Genomic DNA, 20577 nt, shown 5'->3' with positions numbered 1-20577 from the left:
ATCAATCAAGTAAGTTTTTGCTACTGGCCTAGCAAGGAATAAGTAAAAGGATGGGATAAGAGATAAAGGGTATTGCTCAAGTGGAGGTCTCTCCACGTGGTAATACCAAAGAAAAAAGCAAATGATTTCCAAAATATAAATAAAGCAACTAAGTAAAGGGAATCAGAAGTTTAAACTTGTGAACATAGTTTTCTATTTAAGTGTGAAGTCATGTTTACATTGTTCAGTTCTAGCTGTTAAAGAAGGTGGTGGTGGGCCGGCCCCATGGCTTAGCGGTTAAGTGCGCACGCTCCGCTGCTGGTGGCCCGGGTTCGGATCCCGGGCGCACACCGACGCACCGCTTCTCCGGCCATGCTGAGGCCGTGTCCCACATACAGCAACTAGAAGGATGTGCAGCTATGACATACAACTATCTACTGGGGCTTTGGGGGAAGAAGAAAAAAAAAAAAAAAAAAGGTGGTGATATACTTCCACTGATGGTGGAAGTATAAATTGGTGTAACTTTTTTGCACAATGTTTTGTTCAATAACACAATAGTTTTTAAGATGCTTACGCTACTAGATCAAGTCATTTGTCTCTTTGTAGTTTATCCTATGCAAATAGTGTAATATGCAGACTGATGTTTTGTATAATATGTTCATTTAATGCTTTATAATCATGAAAAGTAGAAACAGGCTAATATTCACCAACAAGGATGTGTTCAGTTAATTATAGTATGTCTATAAAATATAAAATGTTATATAATGTTTAAGATCAAATTTAAAATGTTTTAATAAAGTGTACTGATGTTTGTGGAAGAAAAATAGTTTTATATAAATGCATGCTATTTCAAAACCGTTGGGCCTTGAAGAGAGAATTTCAGACAGCAGAATGTCTTGTGTGTGCTTCTACTTTAGTATTAAACTACTACATAGTTATTCTTAACACAATTATTTCTCACAACAGTCCTATGAATTGGCTACCATAATCATCTCCATTTTACAAATGAGGGAATTGAGAGTCCAAGGTTAAGTGACTTACCCAAAGTCACACAGCCTGTTAATAGCAGAACCAGCTTTGTCTGACTCCATAGCCCAGGCTCCTAGCACTGCAGTCTCTGTGTATCTGTCAGGAAGCTAGTCCACTGTGGGTAGATTTTTCCTTTGTGTAAATTACATTCTTAGAGTTATTTTTAAGCTGCTATAAGATAATCTTATTTTTCTTGAAGATGCCAAACTTTTTGCTATATCTATAGGTCCCTTCATACTGCTCTCACCCAACTTTGGAAGCCAGCTGGAGTTTTATTTCTGTGGGTTGCAGTTTATATAGGTTTGTTTGTTTGTTTGTTTTTTAAGTAAAATATACTTCCCAGAGTTTTATAACCATCAAACACAGTGCAATTTAAAACGTTTGAATAGATTTATTATACAAGTAGGCCATTATGAAATGCTCATATAATCTAAAATTAGAAAATTATAGGCAAAATATATTTCCTTGACCAAGCTTGAATTTAAGAGGGGAAAAAAAGAGAAGCAAGAATCCAGTGGTCTTACATATATTTGTAAGAGAAAGAATATCTGTAAATGGTATGTGTAAGCAAGCATCTCAACAAATTCTTCTTCAGAGTAAGGAAAATATCAGGGAAACTTTTATGTTGTTATTCGCTTCCTCTCTTTACTAATTTTGTATTCCTGAATGTTTTAGTTAGGATATTAGGACCTCAGTAGATTTTTCATGAGGAAAGAATTGTTTGCAGGAAAATTTAAATTTGGTTGAGAGGGAAAGAGTTGAGTTGGAAGGACATAAAGGTTCATTATTAATTAATTTAAATGTGACTGATGAACTTGATATGGCATTCTTTTTTTGCTGCTGTCATTATAAAAGTAAAATTTGGTCATTAAATTTACAAAATATAACAAAGTAGAATCTTGGGGGAAAAGTACCCTTATTAAATTCTTCCCCAACATTCAGAAACAATTGATATTTTAAAATTTATGGTATTTATTTTCTTTTTAAAAATAGTTTATCCTTTTTTTGATTACTTAGTTATACATGTTCTTTGTAGAAAATTAGGAAAATACACAAAAATCTAATAATGAAAATAAAAATTACCTATCATCCCACTACACACGTCTTTTTTTTTTATTGAGGTGAAATTTGTTACAAAATTAACTTTAAAATTTTTTTAAATTTTTTCCAGTTTTATTGAAATATAACTGACATACATCACTGTGTAAGTTTAAGGTGTACACCATAATGGTTTGACTTACATATATTGTGAAATGATTACTGCAATAAGTTTAGTTAGCATCCATCATCTCATATAGATAAAATAAAAAGAAAAAAAATTTTTTTCCTTGTGATGAAAACTCTTAGGATTTACTGTTAAAAACTTTCATATATATCATACAGCAATGTTAACTGTAGTCATCAAGTTGTACATTACATACCTAGTACTTATTTATGACTAGAAGTTTGTACCTTTTGACTACCTTCCTCCAATTCTCCCTCCCCCCACCTCCACCTCTGGTAACCACAAATCTGATCTCTTTTTCTATGAGTTTGGTTTGTTTTTGTTTTTGTTTTAGATTCCACATATGTGAGATCATACAGTATTTGTCTTTCTCTGTCTGCCTTATTTCACTTAGCATAATGCCCTCAAAGTCCATCCATGTTGTCGCAAATGGTAGGATTTCCTTGTTTTTTTATGGCTGAATAATATTCCATTGTATGCATACATGCCACAACTTCTTTATCCATTCATCCATTGATGGACACTTAGGTTGGTAACAGAAATGTAAGTACATCTGTGTCCTGACTATTGTAAATAATGCTGCTATGAACATGGGCGTGCAGATATCTTTTTGAGTTAGTGTTTTCATTTCCTTTGGATATATTCGCAGAAGTAGAATTGCTGGATCATAGGGTAGTTCCATTTTTGATTTTTTGAGGAACCTCCCTACTGTTTTCCGTAGTGGCTGTACCAGTTGACAATCCCACGAACAGTGCATGAGGGTTCCCTTTTCTCCACATCCTTACCAGCATTTGTTATCTCTTATCTTTTTTTTTGTAACTTTTTTTTTGTGAGGAAGATCAGCCCTGAGCTAACATCCGTTGCCAATCCTCCTCCTGTTTTTTGCTGAGGAAGACTGGCCCTGAGCTAGCGTCCCCGCCCATCTTCCTCTACTTTATATGGGGCTCCGCCACAGCATGGCTTGACAAGTGGTGCATCGGTGTGTGCCTGGGATCCGAACCTGCGAAGCCCAGGCTGAAGCGGAGCATGTGCACTTACCTGCTGCGCCACCGGGCCGGCCCCCTCATTGTGGTTTTGATTTGCATTTCCCTAAGACTAGTGATGTGAAGCATCTTTTCATATACCTGTTGGCTATTTGTATATCTTCTTTGGAAAAATGTCTATTCAGGTCTTTGCCCCCCCCCTTTTTTTTTTCTGCTGAGGAAGACTGGCCCTGAGCTAACATCCGTGCCAATCTTCCACTTGGTATGTGGGTCGCCACCGTAGCATGGCCGTCGAGTGGTGTAGGTCCGCTCAGGGATCCGAACCCACGAACGTGGGCCACCAAAGTGGAGCATGCTGAACCTTAACCACTATGCCATGAGGCCAGCCCCATTTTGCCCTTTTTTTTTTTTTTTTTTTTTTTTTGTGAGGAAGACCAGCCCTGAGCTAACATCCGATGCCAATCCTCCTCTCTTTTGCTGAGGAAGACTGGCCCTGGGCTAACATCCGTGCCCATCTTCGTCTACTTTATATGGGACACCACTACAGCATGGCCTAACAAGCGGTGCATCAGTGTACGCCCGGGATCTGAACTGGCGAATCCCGGGCCACCGCAGTGGAGCGCCCGCACCCAACCACTGGCGCCACAGGGCTGGCCCCGTTTTGCCCATTTTTAAATCGGATTATTTGGAGGGGTTTTTTCCCATTGAGTTTGAGTTCTTTATGTATTTTGGATATGAACCCCTTATCAGACATACAGTTTGCAAATATTTTTTCCCATTCTACAGGTTGTCTTTTCACTTTGTTGATTGTATCCTTTGCTGTGCAGAAGCTTTTTAATTTGATGTAGTCCCACTTGTTTATTTTTTATTTTGTTGCTTGTGCTTTAGGTGTCGTATCCAAAAAACTCATCGTCAAGACCCATGTCAAGGAAATTTCTTCCTATGTTTTCTTCTAGGAGTTTCATGGTTTCAGGTCTTACATTTATGTAAGTCTTTAATCCATTTAGAGTTAATTTTTGTGAGTGGTGTAAGATAGTGGTCTATTTTCATTCTTTCACATGTATATATCCAGTTTTCCTAGCACAGTTTATTGAAGAGTCTGTCTTTTCTCCATTGAGTATTCTTGGCTCCTGTGTCAAATATTAGTTGACTGTTTACCCTTGGGTTTATTTCTGGGCTCTCAATTCTGTTCCATTGCTCTGTTTGTTTTTTATGCAATACCATACTGTTTTGATTACTATAGCTTAATAGTATAGCTTGAAATCAGGAAGTATAATGTCTCCTGCTTTGTTCTGCTTTCTCAGCGATTCGGGGTCATTTGTGGTTCAATATAAATTTTAGGATTGTTTTTTCTACTTCTCTAAAAAATACCATTGAAATCTTGATATGGATTGCATTGAATCTCTAGATCACTTTGGTAAGTATTGACATTTTAACAATGTTAATTCTTCCAGTCCATGAACACGGGATACTTTTCCATTTATTTGTGTCGTCTTCAGTTTCTTTCATCAGTGTCATGTAGTTTTCAGAGTAGAGATCTTTTACCTCCTTGGTTATGTTTGTTCCTAAGGATTTTTATTGTTTTTGATGCTATTATAAGTGGGATCATTTTCTTTATTTCTTTTTTAGATAATTGGTTGTTAGTGTATAAAAAGACTACTGATTTTTGTATTTTAATTTTGTATTCTGCAACTTTACTGAAATCACTGATTAGATCTAACAGTTTTTTGGTGGAGTCTTTAGGATTTTCTATGTATAAAATCATGTCATGTGCAAATAGAGAGTTTTACTTCTTCCTGTCCAAATCCGATATCTTCTATTTCTTTTTCTTGCCTGATTGTTCTTGCAAGAATTTCCAGTACTGTGTTGAATAGGAGTAGTTAGAGCAGGCACCTTTGTCTTATTGCTGATCTTAGAGGAAAAGCTTTCAACCTTTACCATTGAGTATGGTAGTAGCTGTGGGCTTATCATACATAACCTTTATTATTTGAGGTACATTTCTTCTATACCTAATTAAGTTTTTATCATGAATGGATGTTGAATTTTATCAGCTGCTTTTTCTGCATCTGTTGAGATGATGATATGATTTTTTTCTTTCATTCTATTAATGTGATGTATCACATTGGTTGATTTGCACATGTTGAACCATCCTTGCATCCCAGGTATAAATTCCACTTGATCATAGTGAATGATCCTTTTAATGTGCTGTTGAATTCAGTTTGCTAGTGTTTTATTGACAATTTTTGCATCTGTATTCATCAGGGATATTAAACTGTAGTTGTCTTTTCTGGTAGTGTCCTTTTCTGGGTTTGGTATCAGAGTAATGCTGCCTTCATAAAATGAGTTTAGGAGAGTTTGCTCCTCTTTGATTTTTTGAAAGAGTTTGAGAAACATTGGTGCAGAATTAACCATTTTAAAGGGTACATTCAATGGCATTTAGTACACTTGTGGTGTTGTGCAACCATCATCTCTATCCAGTTCCAAAACATTGTCATTACCCTCAAAGAGATACCCTACCCATTAAGCAGTCACTCCTCATGGCCTCCTCTCCCAGCCCCTGGCAACCACTAATCTACTTTCTGTCTCTATGGATTTGCCTGTTCTGGAACTGTCGTATAAACAAAATCATACAATGTGTGTCCTTTAGTGTCTGGTTTCTTTCACTTAGCATAATGTTTTCAGGGTTCATCCATGATGTAGCGTGTATCAGATATATGTTTTTATGGCTGAATAATATTCCATTGTATGGATATACCATGTTTTGTTTATCCATTCATCAGTTGATGGGCATTGAGTTGTTTCCATCTTTCGGCTATTGTGAATAGTGCTACTATGAACAAGTACTTGTACTTGCTTGAATACCTGTTTTCAAATCTTTTAAGTATGTACCTATGAGTGGAATTGCTGGGGTCATAGGTGAATTCTATGTTTAACTTTTTGAGGAACCACCAAATTGTTTTCCACAGCAGTTGCATCATTTTACCCACCAGCAGTGTACAAGGGTTCCAATATCTTCACATCCTCACCAATATTTATTTTTCTTTTTTAAAAAATATTATAGCCATGGAATCTTTTAAAAATATAATGTATTCTAAGGTATACTATTTATTTATTTGAGGTATAATTGACATATTAGTTTTAGGTGTACAATGTAATGATTCAGTATTTGTATATATTGCAAAATGATCACCACACTAAGTCTAGTTAACATCTGTCACCACACATAGTTAGGAAAAATTTTTTTCTTGTAATGAGAACTTTCAAGATACACTCTCCTAGCTACTTTCAAATATGCAATGCAGTATTATTAACTATAGTCGCCATGCTGTACATTACATCCCTATGACTTATTCACTTTGTAACTAGAAATTTGCACCATTTGACCCCCTTCACTGATTTTGCCCACCCCCATCTCAGGCACCACCAATCTGTTCTCTGTATCCATGAGCTCAATTTTTTGTTGTTGTTGTTTTTAGATCCCACATATATATGAGATTGTGTGGTATTTATCTTTTTCTGTCTTATTTCACTTAGCATAATGCCCTCGAGCTTCATCCATGTTGTCACAAATGGCAAGACTCATTCTTTTTTATAGCTGAATAATATTCCATTGTGTGTGTGTGTATATATATATATATATATATATATATATATATATATATATACACACACACACACACACTATATTTTCCTTATCCTTTCAACCATCAGTGGACATTTAGGTTGTTTCCATGTCTTGGCTATTGTAAACAATGCTGCAGTGAACATGGTGGTGCATATAACTGCTCAAATTAGTGTTTTCATTTTCTTCAGATAAATACCCACAAGTGGAATTGCTGGATCACATTGTAGTTCTACTTTTAATTTTTTGAGGAACCTCATATTGTTTTCCATAGTGGCTGCATCAATTTATATTTCCACCAGAAATGCACAAGGATTCCATTTTCTCCACATCCTTGCCAACACTTATTATTTCTTGTCTTTTTGATAATAGCCATTCTAACAGATGTGAGGTGATATCTCATTGTGGTTTGATGTGCATTTCCTGATGGCTAGTGATGTTGAACACCTTTTCATGAACCTGTTGGCCATCTTCTGTGTCTTCTTTGGAAAAATGTCTGTTCAGATCCTCTGCCCGTTTTTTAATCAGATTGTTTGTTGTTTTCACTATTGTATTCCTTATATATTTTAGATATTAACCCCTAATCCAGGTATATGATTTGAAAATATTTTCTCCCATTCAGTAAGTTGCCTTTCATTTTGATGATGGCTTCCTTTGCTGTGGAGAAGCTTTTTAGTTTGATGCAGTCTCACTTGTTTATTTTTGCTTTTTTTGCCTTTGTTTTTGGTGTTAAATCCAAAAAATCGTCGCCAAGACTCATGTCAAGGAGCTTACCGCTTCTTTTTTTCTAGTTTTATGGTTTCAAGTTTTACATTCAAGTCTTTAATCCATTTTGAGTTAATTTTTGTGTATGGTGTAAGATAGTGGTCTAGTTTTGTTCTTTGCACATGGCTGTCCAGTTGTACCAGTACGATTTATTGAAGAGACTATCCTTTCCCCACTGTATATTCTTGGCTTCTTTGTTGTAAATTAGTTGACCATATATGGGTGCTTTTGTTTGTGGTCTCTCTTCTGTTACACTGATCTATGTGTGTGTTTTTATGCCACTACCATACTGTTTTGATTACTATGGCTTTGTAGTATTGTTTGAAATCAGGGAACATGATGCCTCCTGCTTTGTTCTTCTTTCTCAAGATTGCTTTGGCTATTCAGGGTCTTTTGTGGTTCCATACAAATTTTAGGATTGTTTTTCTATTTCTATTAATTAATTTTTTGAAGTTTTCCCTACTTACTCTCACCCCAGTGTTAAAAATTTTGTCTGAACTGTGATGTGTTTTTTTTTTGGAAATTAGTCAAATTTGGGAAATTATTGTATTAGAAATTAAAAACTGAGAAATTATTTAAATACATATTCATTCATTTAAAAATAACAATAAACCCATTACATGTTAAAATATTTTTATGAAAAGTAACTTTTCCCAAACACACACACACACAATAGGTGAAAAGACTGGGGTTGTCTGTCTTGTTGCAGATCTCTTTAGTGTGTGCTGTAATAGAAGACTGTTGAATTCTCACATCAGCTCCTGCATTCCATCTGTTGCAGTATCACACGTCACGCATGTAGCCTTTGGAAAACTCCCCTGTACACTTATGAGCGAATGAGAGTGAAAGAGGCAAATAATGTCTTAGATTTAACCTCAGGGACCTAGGAGACCGGAATTGGACAGCTATTGGTTTTAAGATTTGTTGTTTCTGGCAAAATTAGGAGTGTTTAGAAACCTTTTAACAATTTCTCATTTATACCTTAGGGAAGTGGTGTTGATTGTTTATGCACCCAATACAAAATATTCAAAGGATATATGGGTCAAAAATAAACATCTTTTAGAAAGGAAGAGTGAAGAGAAATTATCTTTTGTATGATCACTGATATTACTGAAGCAAAATGAACATCTGTATAAGTGTCTATTACTTTAGGAAACATTTCTTTTTGCTCAATTGGCTAATGTTTCACCTTGTTCCAAAAATTCCTCAGGGCAGCCCTGGAGATAAATATAATAGAATTTTGAATATAGATGGGACAAGGAGAAAATGGTTAGAAACTAAGCTAAAGCCAGGGATAAAGTTAGCACATAAAATGTATTTCATATAGTTCTGTATAGCTTTTAGAAGTGGGGGAAAACTATAGTATTTTCAAATGTTCCAACCTGAAAAAAGATTAACTAAAGGTTTCTAAATTATTTATACCACCTCTAGCAATTTTAAAAGGTAGTGTCCTTTATGAAAATCTACTCTTATTCTCCTTTCCGAGGAAAATAATCTTATGTAATGCCAGTCTACTTTGCTTGTGAGTTGACCAGCTAACAGTTATTACATAACTTTATCAAAGTTTATTAAACTTTATTAATTGTATTTATCAAGGAATTAAGTGATTGCTCTGTTTGGTTGAAAATGCTGGAATGGTAATTGCATTTTATAACGTAGTGTGACCTAAGGGAAAGAACATAGATAGCACTGTGATCCCGGGGACCAGAGAGCTAACTTTGATTCCGAGGCTAGATTCCTACTACAAGCCTGGCCAGCTGTGTACCTCTTGCTCATGGGTGGAGAGGAGTGTGGATTGATGGGAAGGGACTAACAGTTTAACTTGGGAGATGGAAGCACTCTATATGGTGTTGGCGTGGGTTTTTTTGTTTGTTTGTTTATGAAAGGTGCTTAAATTCTCATTTCTCACTATTGGTAAGTATTTCAGAATTACTATACCAGGATTAATATACCAGGATTACAATTAGTATACCAGGATTACTCGGGTGTATGCATTTGTCAAAATTATACAGTTAAAATTTATGCATTTAATGTATGTAAATTTTACCTTAAAACTAAATATAATCATCAAGTGTTGAGTAGGTAGAGATAGAGATAAAATAAGAAAGGCACAGTTTTCGAAGCTAGCTGATAGGTTATTATAACACTGTTCTGTTCACTTTGTTTATATACATTTGAAACTTTCCATAACAAAATGTGTTTTTTTTTTTTAAAGCAACATTCTGGTCTACCGTATTAGAATGTCGAAAGATAATATTTAGAATTCGTAAATCAAGAAATAGCAATGTTAGGGTATTATTTAGAAATTTGGAAGTAAATAGGAGAGAAAAACACAAGACATCATAGTGGTTGCCTCTGGGGATCAGAACTGATTGTGGAGAGAGCTGAAGTATGAAACATCTCTATTTTCTTTTATAAGGCTTTCTGTGTTTGATTTTTAAACCTTATGCATGTATTATTTTTATAAAATGATATCTTCATTCTGTGGATTACAGCATTATTTTCAAGGAAAATATCTACATGATCCTATGTGAGTAATTAGGCATAGACCAGTGTTTGGAAGATATAAAAATTCTGTTTACCCATTAATATTTTGGCAGTATGCCCAATTATTTCCATTGCCAAAGGTGGCGATTTACATTTGGATTCTTACATCAGATGAGTAGGGCTAAGAAGTTTGATTACATACGGTTTCTCCCTGTACGCTTACCCTCCTGAAGTGTGTTCTTTACACAATAGTCAAGTGATCATAAATAAGCTTATATTACTCTCTTATTTAATTTAATACAGCCACTGAATGTATTTCCATTGCAATTAGGATAAAATTCAAGCTCTTCATCGTGGCCTACAAACAAGGCCTTAAGTAATGTAAACGATTGGACTCATGCCTTATTCTCGTCAGTCTCCCCTCATTGCTCTGTCAGCCTTGATATCAGGCCTTCTTTTGCAGACTCGTAGCTCATTCCTGCCTCAAGGGCTTTGTACTTGCTATTCCTCATGAGATTTATTGCTTTTCATCATTCAGGATTTAATTCCTGAAAAGGGCCGTCCCTGACCATCTAGCTAGAGTAGCTCCCTCCACCGCTTCTCCATCTAGAGCAGTGGTGCTGAGTGTGATCCTCAGACCAGAAGCAGGAGCATCACCCGGGAGCATTTTGTTTTGTTTTGCTTGGAAATGCAGAGTCTTAAGCCCCACCGCAGACCTGCTGAAGTAAAATCTGCATTTTAACAAAGTGATTGTATGCACTTTTAAATTTTCAGAAGCTCTGGCTTTCCCCTCAATTTTCCTGTGTATCTATTAATAGGCTCGTCCATTTCTGAAGGTAACTTAGTCTTTTGTTCACCTGTTTTCTTCTCCCTCGATGGAATACGAGCTCCGCAAGGACACCACCTGGTCTGACTTGTTCACTCCGGGACCCCAGCGCCTGACCCATTGTCCGCACCTAGATCATGCTCAATAAGTATTTGATGTGTAAAAGAATACACAAATATGATGGAGATTATTCTGTGTTCCTTGAAATATATAACTGTACAATAAAAATCTTCATGGCTCTCACTTGCTTGTAAAATTAGGGTTATTCTTGTCTCCCAAGATCATCATTATGAAGAGGTTTCATTCTATTTCTTGGATACTGAGTACTATTAAAGTAGTGTGACTAATAATCACTTTTTTATCCTTGTTTTCAGGTAGTTTGTCTTCAGAACCAAAGTTTAGGTTTCATTGAATGCCTCATTACAGACTTAAAAACATGACTGGTTGCTTTCCTTTTAGTATTTTAAAAGCACTCTTATTCAGAGTTAAAGTTACCTTGTAAGGTTCTTATCCGAGGGAAATGTTAGTTTGATACTTGTATCAAATTTTTTTATATCAGCATTTAATAATCTTTTTTAAAAATAAAAGATTCTGAAAATGTTAAATCAATACAAAATTTGAAGTTAAACTGCAGATAAACACTGACAGGGCAAATAATGTATCAGTTTTTTACTCTTGAGATATGATTATAGGAAAGACCTATAGTTTCTGATATTGTTCTACATTTAAAGATGTTCCCAGGATATGTTTCCTAATGCATATCCTGGTGAAATTTGTCAGGAAGCAACATTTCAGTCTACATACTTTGAATGAAGAAACAAGACAGCTTACATCAATGGCTTTCAACTGGGGGTGATTTTGCCCGCTGGGGACATTTGGCAATGGCTGAAGACACTTTTGGTAGTCACAACTGGCAGAGGGGTGCTACTAGCATCTAGTAGGTAGAAGCCAAAGATACTGCTAAACACCCTGTAATACACTGAACAGCCCCCCACCACAGAGAATTATTTAGCCCAGAATGTCAGTGGTGCTGCTGCTAAGAGACCTTGGCTTAAATTGAGAGAGCCCTTCCTCTGCAAATACTAATGCCATCAGAAAAAGAATACTTTGTCCGGCCTTTGGGAAAAGAGACTATATGGAAATTGGCAGCTTAGAGATTGGGATGGGTATATTGGCGTAACATTCTCAGATAATTTTACATTTTAAAAATAGGAAAGCTCAAATATAGGGTTACTGGTTTTCCTTATTTTACAGATGGGGTCGAGGATTTGGTCTTTTGGGTTCCATTTTTGGAAAGGATGGTGTATTAAACCAGCCAAACAGTGTCTTTGGACTTATATTTTATATACTACAGTTATTACTTGGTAAGTATTTATCCAGCAATATAAAAATAAGTTTGTTTTGTTATATTCCATTTAGTACTTTGGGTCTTTGCCCTGAAGGGTGTCTTTATAGTAAATAAAAGCATATGTTAATGATAGAACCACTAGTTTGTAGCACAGTTTTTGTGTTACGAAAACTTGGTTCACTAAGATTTTGATGATACTAATGCTGAGCTTGGTATCTGTTGGTGTTTAATCAGAGATAGCAGCATCCTGTGATGTCCAGAAAAACCAGTCCCGTTCAGGGAAATTATTACTCCAAACAGTCTTGCCTGGAAAACTTTTTCCCTATTATTTTGTATACTCTATAGCTATTTTAAAATATTATGCATTGAGTAAACATTAATGGTAAATGATATTCATAATTCCATTACCTGTACATATCCACTATTTCCATTGTCTTCTGTTTTTTCCACTTAATTTTATGTTAACTGTTGTCTATCCTCTTAAGTGTTTTGTTATTGTTAACATCAAGTTTTCAAGTTTTTTATGTTCTAAATAACACTGCGGTGATCAACTTTATTTAAAAAGTCCCCCTCACACACACTCTTCCTTCTTTGAATTATTTCCGCAAAGTAAATTTGCAAATATGGGATGACGGAGTCAAAAAACATAGTTTTATGGATTTTAATAAGTATTACCAAACTGCTTTTCCCTCAACTGTCATGTTTCCCTGAAGCTTCATCTATCTTCATTTTTAAAAAGTGTTTTCTGTAAAATTTCTGATTTAATAGTTATATATTAGTAGCCATTATTTTAATTTTACTATAATTTCTCTTTATTTTCACTTTGGTTATTGGGATCCTGATAATAGTCCATTTTCATATTTGTTACAAACATTTTACCCATTCTTTATCCCTTTCTATGTTAGTTTTGTGAATTTTGATTGTACAAAAGTTTTTATAATTTTAGAGTTAAATCCCTCCATTTTTGCCCTTGTATTCGGTTTTTAATACTTCATCCTATTATCTGCCAGCTCTTCTGTCTAGCTAGAGTTGATTTGTTGAGGCAAATTGTGAATCTAAATTTATCTCAGTATCCTATCAAGTTTGCCCAATTCCATATCTATTCTGCAGAAATACAAAAATACACATAAGGATATTCATAGCAGTACAGTTTAAAATCGCAAAAAATTGGAAGTAGCTTAGCAAAATGTAATGGTTGAATAAATTAGGTTAAATCCATCCTAGAAAATACTATGTAGCCATTAAAGGAAAAAGTCGGTCTACACGTATATCCTGGAAAGATCAAGCTTAGTGAAAGATCACATAGCTTAGTGAAAGAAGCAAATTGTGATATAATAGGTATAGGATAACTAAATGTTTATATATATCTATATAATGCATAAAAAGGGGTCTGGTGGTTGGGGGCCAGGGGTGAGACTTTCACTTTTCATTCCATTTATTTGTTTTGTTTGGATTTCTAAAGAAGAATATAAAGTATAAGCCCAAATTAAAATAGCCTAAGAAACACTTTTGGCTGTTATTGGAGATAGAGGTGGAGCAAATTTCTATTAATAATGTTTAATTTCTTTTTTTTTTTTTTAAAGATTTTATTTATTCATTTTTTCCCCCAAAGCCCCAGTAGATAGTTGTATGTCATAGGTTCACATCCTTCTAGTTGCTGTACGTGGGACCCGGCCTCGCGTTGGACGGAGAAGTGGTGCCCTGGGGTGTGCCCGGGATCCGAACCCGGGCCGCCAGCATCAGAGCGCGTGCACTTAACCGCCAAGCCACGGAGCCGGCCAATAATGTTTAATTTCTTAATTTCATTATTACACATATTTTAAATCATATGTATTTTTTCTAGTCACATTTTATGCATTCACATGTGTTTTTGTGTGTGTGTGTGTGTGAGAAAGATTAGCCCTGAGCCAACATCCAATGCCAATCCTCCTCTTTTTTGCTGAGGGAGATTGGCCCTGGGCTAACATCCGTGCCCATCTTCCTCTACTTTATATGGGACGCCACCACAGCATGGCTTGACAAGCGGTGCCTCGGTGCGCGCCCAGGATCCGAACCCACGAACCCTGGGCCACCAAAGTGGAGTGCTCGCACTTAACCACTACGCCACTGAGCCGGCCCTCACATGCATTTTTAATGTCAGTGTCTACCATTGGAGGCACATTTGAACTCATCTAACACAGTTTTCCAGAGCACATCATCTTCACTCCCTTCGAAGTTGTTTGAGAATACAGCATTTTTAATTTAATTTTTCCATAGGTAATACATTCACATGGTTCAAAAGTAAAAATATATAAAATGCTATACAGTGCAGTCTGTCTTACCCTTGTCCCCTCTGTCCACTTCCTGCTGCTTCTCATCCCCGACTGGTAGCTTGTTGTTGTTGTTGTAGAGTTTCTTTAGGCATATACAAGAAAATACAAATATATAATCTTAATTTACCTCCTTTTTTAAATATAAAAGGCAGATGCTGTATACACTGTACTACATACTTTTTTTTTTACTACTTACTTTTCTTTTTTTTAACTTGACTGATGTATCTTGGTGATCTTTCCATACCAGTCCTTTAAGTGTCTTCATTCTTTTTTACAGCTGCAAAATATTCCATTGCTTGAATGTACCATCATTTATTTAGAATTACTGCACATTTTAAATTTCATTGGGAATTTTATCTCAAGCTACCAGTTACATTACGTTAAGACAGGTTTAGTACAATAGTATTTAACCAGTAGCCAGTGATTATCGAGCATTCTGAGTGCTTTATACCTATTAGCTCTTTTAATCTGCAGTCTTAGGAGGTAGAAATGATTATTATCCCAATTTTACAGTTAAGGAAAAGAACCACATGGAGAAAATAAATAACTTGTCTGTATCATTTTGAAACCAACTTTCTTAGATAAAATTAAGGTGACAGCATTAATTTTTGAATGTTTTGAATGCATTAATTTTAGATGTTGAGCATAGGTAAGGTCAGCAAACTTTTTTAGGAAAGGACCAGATAGAAAATAATTTAGGCTTTGCTGGCTACCGCAACTACTCAACTCTACAATTCTAGTGCGAAAGCAGCCACGGACATTACATAAATGAATGAACGTGGCTGGGTTCCAATAAATCTTTACTTACAAAAGCAGGTGGCCATTCAGATTTGCCAGTGCCTGGCATAAGTAATCCAACAGCATCTTAGTCTTGAACAGCCTTGTTAAAGCATCATACTCGAGTACTGACTGGCCCCGGGGGCATGTGGCTAGGCTGCCCCTACAGGCAACTTCACATTCAACAGGCAGCAAGGATTTCAGCTCCTTAACCTCTTCAAATCTACTACCACCTGGGCCGGCCCTGTGGCTTAGCGGTTAAGTGCGTGCGCTCCGATGCAGGCGGCCCGGGTTCGGATCCCGGGCGCACACAGACGCACTGCTTCTCCGGCCATGCTGAGGCCGCGTCCCACATACAGCAACTAGAAGAATGTGCAACTATGACATACAACTATCCCCTGGGGCTTTAGGGGAAAAAAAAAAAAATCTACTACCACCTATACTTATTTCTTCCTGATTCTGTTATCCTATCCATTAGTTGTTGGATAGGAGGGTAATTTAATATGCTCTGCTGTCTCCTCTGTCCTTGAAAATAAATGCACATGTTCACAACAATACTGTTGGCTACAGGAAATTACAGAACAATACATGTGAAGTTGTCAGATAGCATCAAGAATTCAGGCAAGCTTTTGTCTTGAGAGCCCCAGTTTAGCACACATAACTGCCTTTTTTCTTATCTGGTTTGACCCACGTGTGACCAACTGGCCAAAGGTGGTTTCCCTTATCCTCCAGGGTGAGCCCATTCTAAAATGTTTATCATGATCTTTTTTTCCTTTTTCAGCAGCATATTGGTGTCATCATCTCCCATTATGGATTTTTGATAAATTTCATCTAAACGTGGGAAAACAAATTTGACTTTCCACAGATGGGGAGCCTATAGCAAAAAGGCCAGGGGAGGGTCTCACCAAATGTGTCCTTCTTGGAAGAGAAGGTTGTGGTCCTCACGTTCCTTTATTCATTAGGAGAGGTGGGGCTGTCAATTTTACAAATCACCTTCTTTGCACAATGTGATTGCAAGATTGCATATTTTCCCTGCGGGCCCTAACTAAGGCTAGTTTATGAAATAAGTAATATTTCATCTAGAATATTGACAAGTCAAAAACATTGCAGCTATAAAACTGGTATCCTATGTGCAAAGTCAACATGCATAATCTTAACAAAACAGACCAGTAGTTTTTGTTCTCAGATTTCATAGTGTTTTGTATTAAGATCAATATTCCAACACTGCAGCAAATCACAAAAGGTTATCTTTTAACTCAGAAACTCTCTCCATGTCAAGGTCCGATTGAGCCAAGCGTCTCTTTCTCTTGCAGGCATGACGGCCAGTGCAGTCGCAGCTTTAATCCTCATGACGTCCTCCATCGTGTCTGTCGTCGGGTCTTTGTACCTGGCCTACATTCTGTACTTTGTGCTGAAGGAGTTTTGCATCATCTTCGTCATCACATATGTGCTGAACTTCATTCTTCTTATCGTCAACTACAAACGACTAGTGTACTTGAATGAGGCCTGGAAACGGCAACTGCAGCCCAAGCAGGACTGACAAGCTGACGAACTCTTAACTGACAGTTTCAAGTCCCTTTTTCCATTAAGTTTATTTTGCAGCAGTTTTTTTTTATTCTTCACAACAGACACTTTCCCTAAGAATCTTAAACTGATTTTTAAAAATCCTGTAAATTAGAAGAGGCCCTAGCTATTTCTTGTGTCAATCTTCATTTTAAATATGGATACAAAAAAAAGGATATGCCAAGCCAATTAAAGACAAGCTGTAACTGTACTTTGAAGATATTTCTGAAATAATAAAATGAAGCCCTAGCCCCCTTCCCTCAACTGTAAAGTGAGCAACCATTGCTAGTAATTCTCTAATGTGTATAAATTCAATTTCAGGTATAACAAATGTGATCATGACATGAAAATATTTTAGAATAGATACTGTATTAAATATTGCCATGTTTACAATATGTAATATGTTTTTAGCTGATGGATTTAAACATGTAGATTCAACTAGAATCCATTTATGTGATATTTGTAAATAAAGGTAGAAATATTGGATCCATCCCTGCAGAACTTACTGTACAGATTAGTTGAAGTGTAGCAATGAAGAATTGTCAGCTCAACATTGACTAAAGAAATAGTGACTATAGTAAGTCCACACAGAGCATCTTGTGAAAAGTGCTGACAGCTGTAGGTCCAGCATTGACGGCAAAAGTAACAGGGTGGTAGTTCCCTTTCATCTCCTTCCTCTGAAAGGAAGAAACTAAGTTTGGACATTCAAGTCAAACTTGTGTCTAGTCATAAAACTGGATCAATTGTAACCTTACAGAATGAGTCATGTGACCAGACCTTCAAGTCCAAAGACTTCAGGACACTAAAGATGGGGAAAAGGGTAGATTTCTTTGGAGAAAAGCTGGAAATATTAATATGGTATTTTTAGGTAATGTCTCGTACAGCAGTTGAATTTTCATGCAGATATTTTTCCTTAACATTGGTGCCAGTCAACCAAACAGTATTATGACTTTGAAATAACCAGTGTACACTCAGTCACTTCAGAGTAGGATTGCTCTTGGGTAGCTCCGTAGTGTTTTCCCTGTTTCTTTCTCCACTAACTAATTGGATGTCTAGTTTAATTGTTTTAGAGTCAAATATTGGATTTGTAAACTTGAGGGCTGACACACTGCTCAGTTTGCTTCATCAAGAGGAGTACTACAGGTAGAAATATCTGAAAGTGAAATACAGTAATGGTGTCACTCCTCTAATAGCTGCACAAATGCAGAATTTTTAAAAGTGATTTGAATAAACCAAAATGAAATTGTGACAATATGTTTCTCTGGTCAGCCTCTTATATCAGAATGTTAAAAGTGCCTTCTGTCTTAAATCTCAAACCAAATATTTTGTGTGTTGAACTTGGGCAGAAGTGTCCTTCCTTCCTTTCTTACCATGAAGTAGAAAACTTGCATTCTATTAGAAAGGTTCTGTATGATCATTTTATTCCTTAGATTGAGAAATAGCAGCAATGTTTTTGCTTCCAATTGGATTAATCATTACATTAAAAATAGTCAGACTGGTAACTTTTGAGTGCTTTATTTGCCTTCTTTTTGAAGGGAGGGGCCAGGCTCTGCTCTGTAAACCATAATGTGTACAGTCAGCAACTGTTCAGTTTCCAACTAACTGTCATAATTGATGCAATGTATTCTTCTGGCCCAAGGCAGGTATAAAATTTGAATTGTAATGAACTCTTAACCAGTTTTAACCAGTTTTGTAAAAGATAGCTTAATTCAATTTCAACAAAGCTTATGTTTTCCCAAGAATGTGAATATTTCAATGCCTGTTTTATTATATGTATTGTTCTCGTTTCTAAAGTTACAGGAACTCGAGAAAGCGTTGATTGGGCGCCTGGTGTTTATGGAGATGGGGTCCTAGTGTTGAAGCACTGTGCAGTGAGAGCATCTTGTCGCAGTGCTTTCACTTCTACCGAGTAGTTTACTGGTTCTTTTGTCTAAGCTAGAGTGGAAATGGCTTAACAGTTAAGACCTCTTTGGTATATATAACACTGGTTATGCTAAACGAGTTCCTCGTGTCCCAATTTAAAATGGTCTTTCATCATATTTTGTATCAATCAGCAGAGTATAGTTAAAGCTTGTCTTGATGTTGCTTTCTTGCAAATGTCTTCAACTCGTACATGAGAAAATGTAAAAATGTTCAGCCAGACCCTTCAAGTTTTTCCTTTGCTTTCCTAAGCCTTGGGGAAAACACCACTGTTTCCAGTTGTACAAAAATTTTTGCCACATTCCTATGACCCCAGTAGAATTAATATCCTTTTTCTCACTGAGTGATGAGCATGTGCTGCCTGAAATAACAGCATTGTCATACCGTATCTCAGTAAGCAACAGAACCCCGGTGGGTGTTATTTGGTATCTTTGCCCTGGGAGAATTTAGGCTCCCATCTACATCCTCTATTCTACCCCGGGAGGCGGGGGGACGGACACCGTGTTATAAAATTTGAGGATTGTTATGACTATTTTAGACTGAATATTTAAACATTGTGACATTATTAGCCACCAATGTTGAAGAACAGATTAGGGAAAAAATTGAATTTCTGCTTTTGGCAGTAATTCCATGCTGCTTGGTTTTTGAAATGATTTGTGACAAAGCCTCTTATTTACTTGATAGTCATATCATTTGAAGAAATAAGAGAAGTTGTGGTTTGATGATAAATTCTGGGGAATCTAGATGGGTTGGAGGACTTCATTTGGTTTTTCCTTGCAGCTAGTTGCTGTCAGTTAGGGTAAACCTCTGGTGAAATAACTCAGGTTTAACTAGCTGTGTGCCAGGAACTACTTTTACTTGGTATATGTAGCCTCTCCTTAAATCCATTCAAGATGTTGAAAGCATTGACTATTTTCATACAAAGAGACAAAGATCTGTGATTTGGTACAAGAGATCTTTGGACCTACTAGGTAGGATATAGGATCAAGATTACAGTGAAATTAAAACTGTTTGTTGGCTTTAGTTTGCTTGTATTTCGTTTATATTTATTTTTAAGACTATCAGCAAAAGTGCAAAGTTATCTTCAGCAGTTACTTCATAACTTAGATTGGTACCACTGCTTGACACCAGTGAATAATGATCTTGTCTTGAAAATCAGTATTAGATAAATGCCAACAAGAAACCCACTATCACTTTTGGCAACCTATATGGAAAGGAATATCTAATATGCAACCTTTGTCCTCATGTGTTTTCCCCCAACACGCAAGCATTGGTGAAACATTTCTATTCAGAGATTTTAGGCAGCACTTATAATTCCTAATTTGTGAGAACTACCCTTCAATAAAACAAAAGGGGGAGAGGGTGGGAGTCCAGGCTAGTTGGTTAAACATTTTTTCGACAAATTAGCCCAGAAAAAGTGAAATGTTTTGTTATGAAACTGTATTAAGCATGGCCTAAGTATTAGGTGTATGATCTGTATAGTATGTTCCATCAAAAATATTTATTACTAGTGCTTTAAGCTCCAAAGTAAACATTCATTTAAAATGGAGTTCACTGGGCAGATTTCCCCTTTAATATAGATAGAAATATTCTTTATGAGAGATTTAGGACACAGTTTTGCTAACTGGTAAAAACAAATGTAAATATGTAAGAATGTTTATTTGTTGCACATAACTTTTTTGGTATAAAATAAATGTAGAAGTTACCTGTGGAAGTTGTGCTGCCATCATTCTTATACTGC

General features: G+C 36.2%; 1 protein-coding gene across 1 annotated transcript in view; it reads left to right on the top strand.

Annotated features, from left to right (window-relative positions):
* VKORC1L1 (vitamin K epoxide reductase complex subunit 1 like 1) overlaps positions 1–17402 on the top strand; it is a 65896-nt gene extending 48494 nt beyond the window's left edge. The window contains exons 2-3 of the mRNA XM_058569505.1: positions 12171–12280; positions 16667–17402. Coding sequence (XP_058425488.1) covers positions 12171–12280; positions 16667–16893 — 337 coding nt within the window. The 3' untranslated portion in view covers positions 16894–17402. The remainder of the gene's footprint in view (positions 1–12170; positions 12281–16666) is intronic.
* The last annotated feature ends 3175 nt before the right edge of the window (positions 17403–20577 follow it).

Source organism: Diceros bicornis, chromosome 26, assembly GCF_020826845.1.
Source record: "Diceros bicornis minor isolate mBicDic1 chromosome 26, mDicBic1.mat.cur, whole genome shotgun sequence".
Classification (NCBI taxonomy): Eukaryota; Metazoa; Chordata; class Mammalia; order Perissodactyla; family Rhinocerotidae; genus Diceros; species Diceros bicornis.
This window is presented reverse-complemented; position numbering and strand designations above follow the sequence as displayed.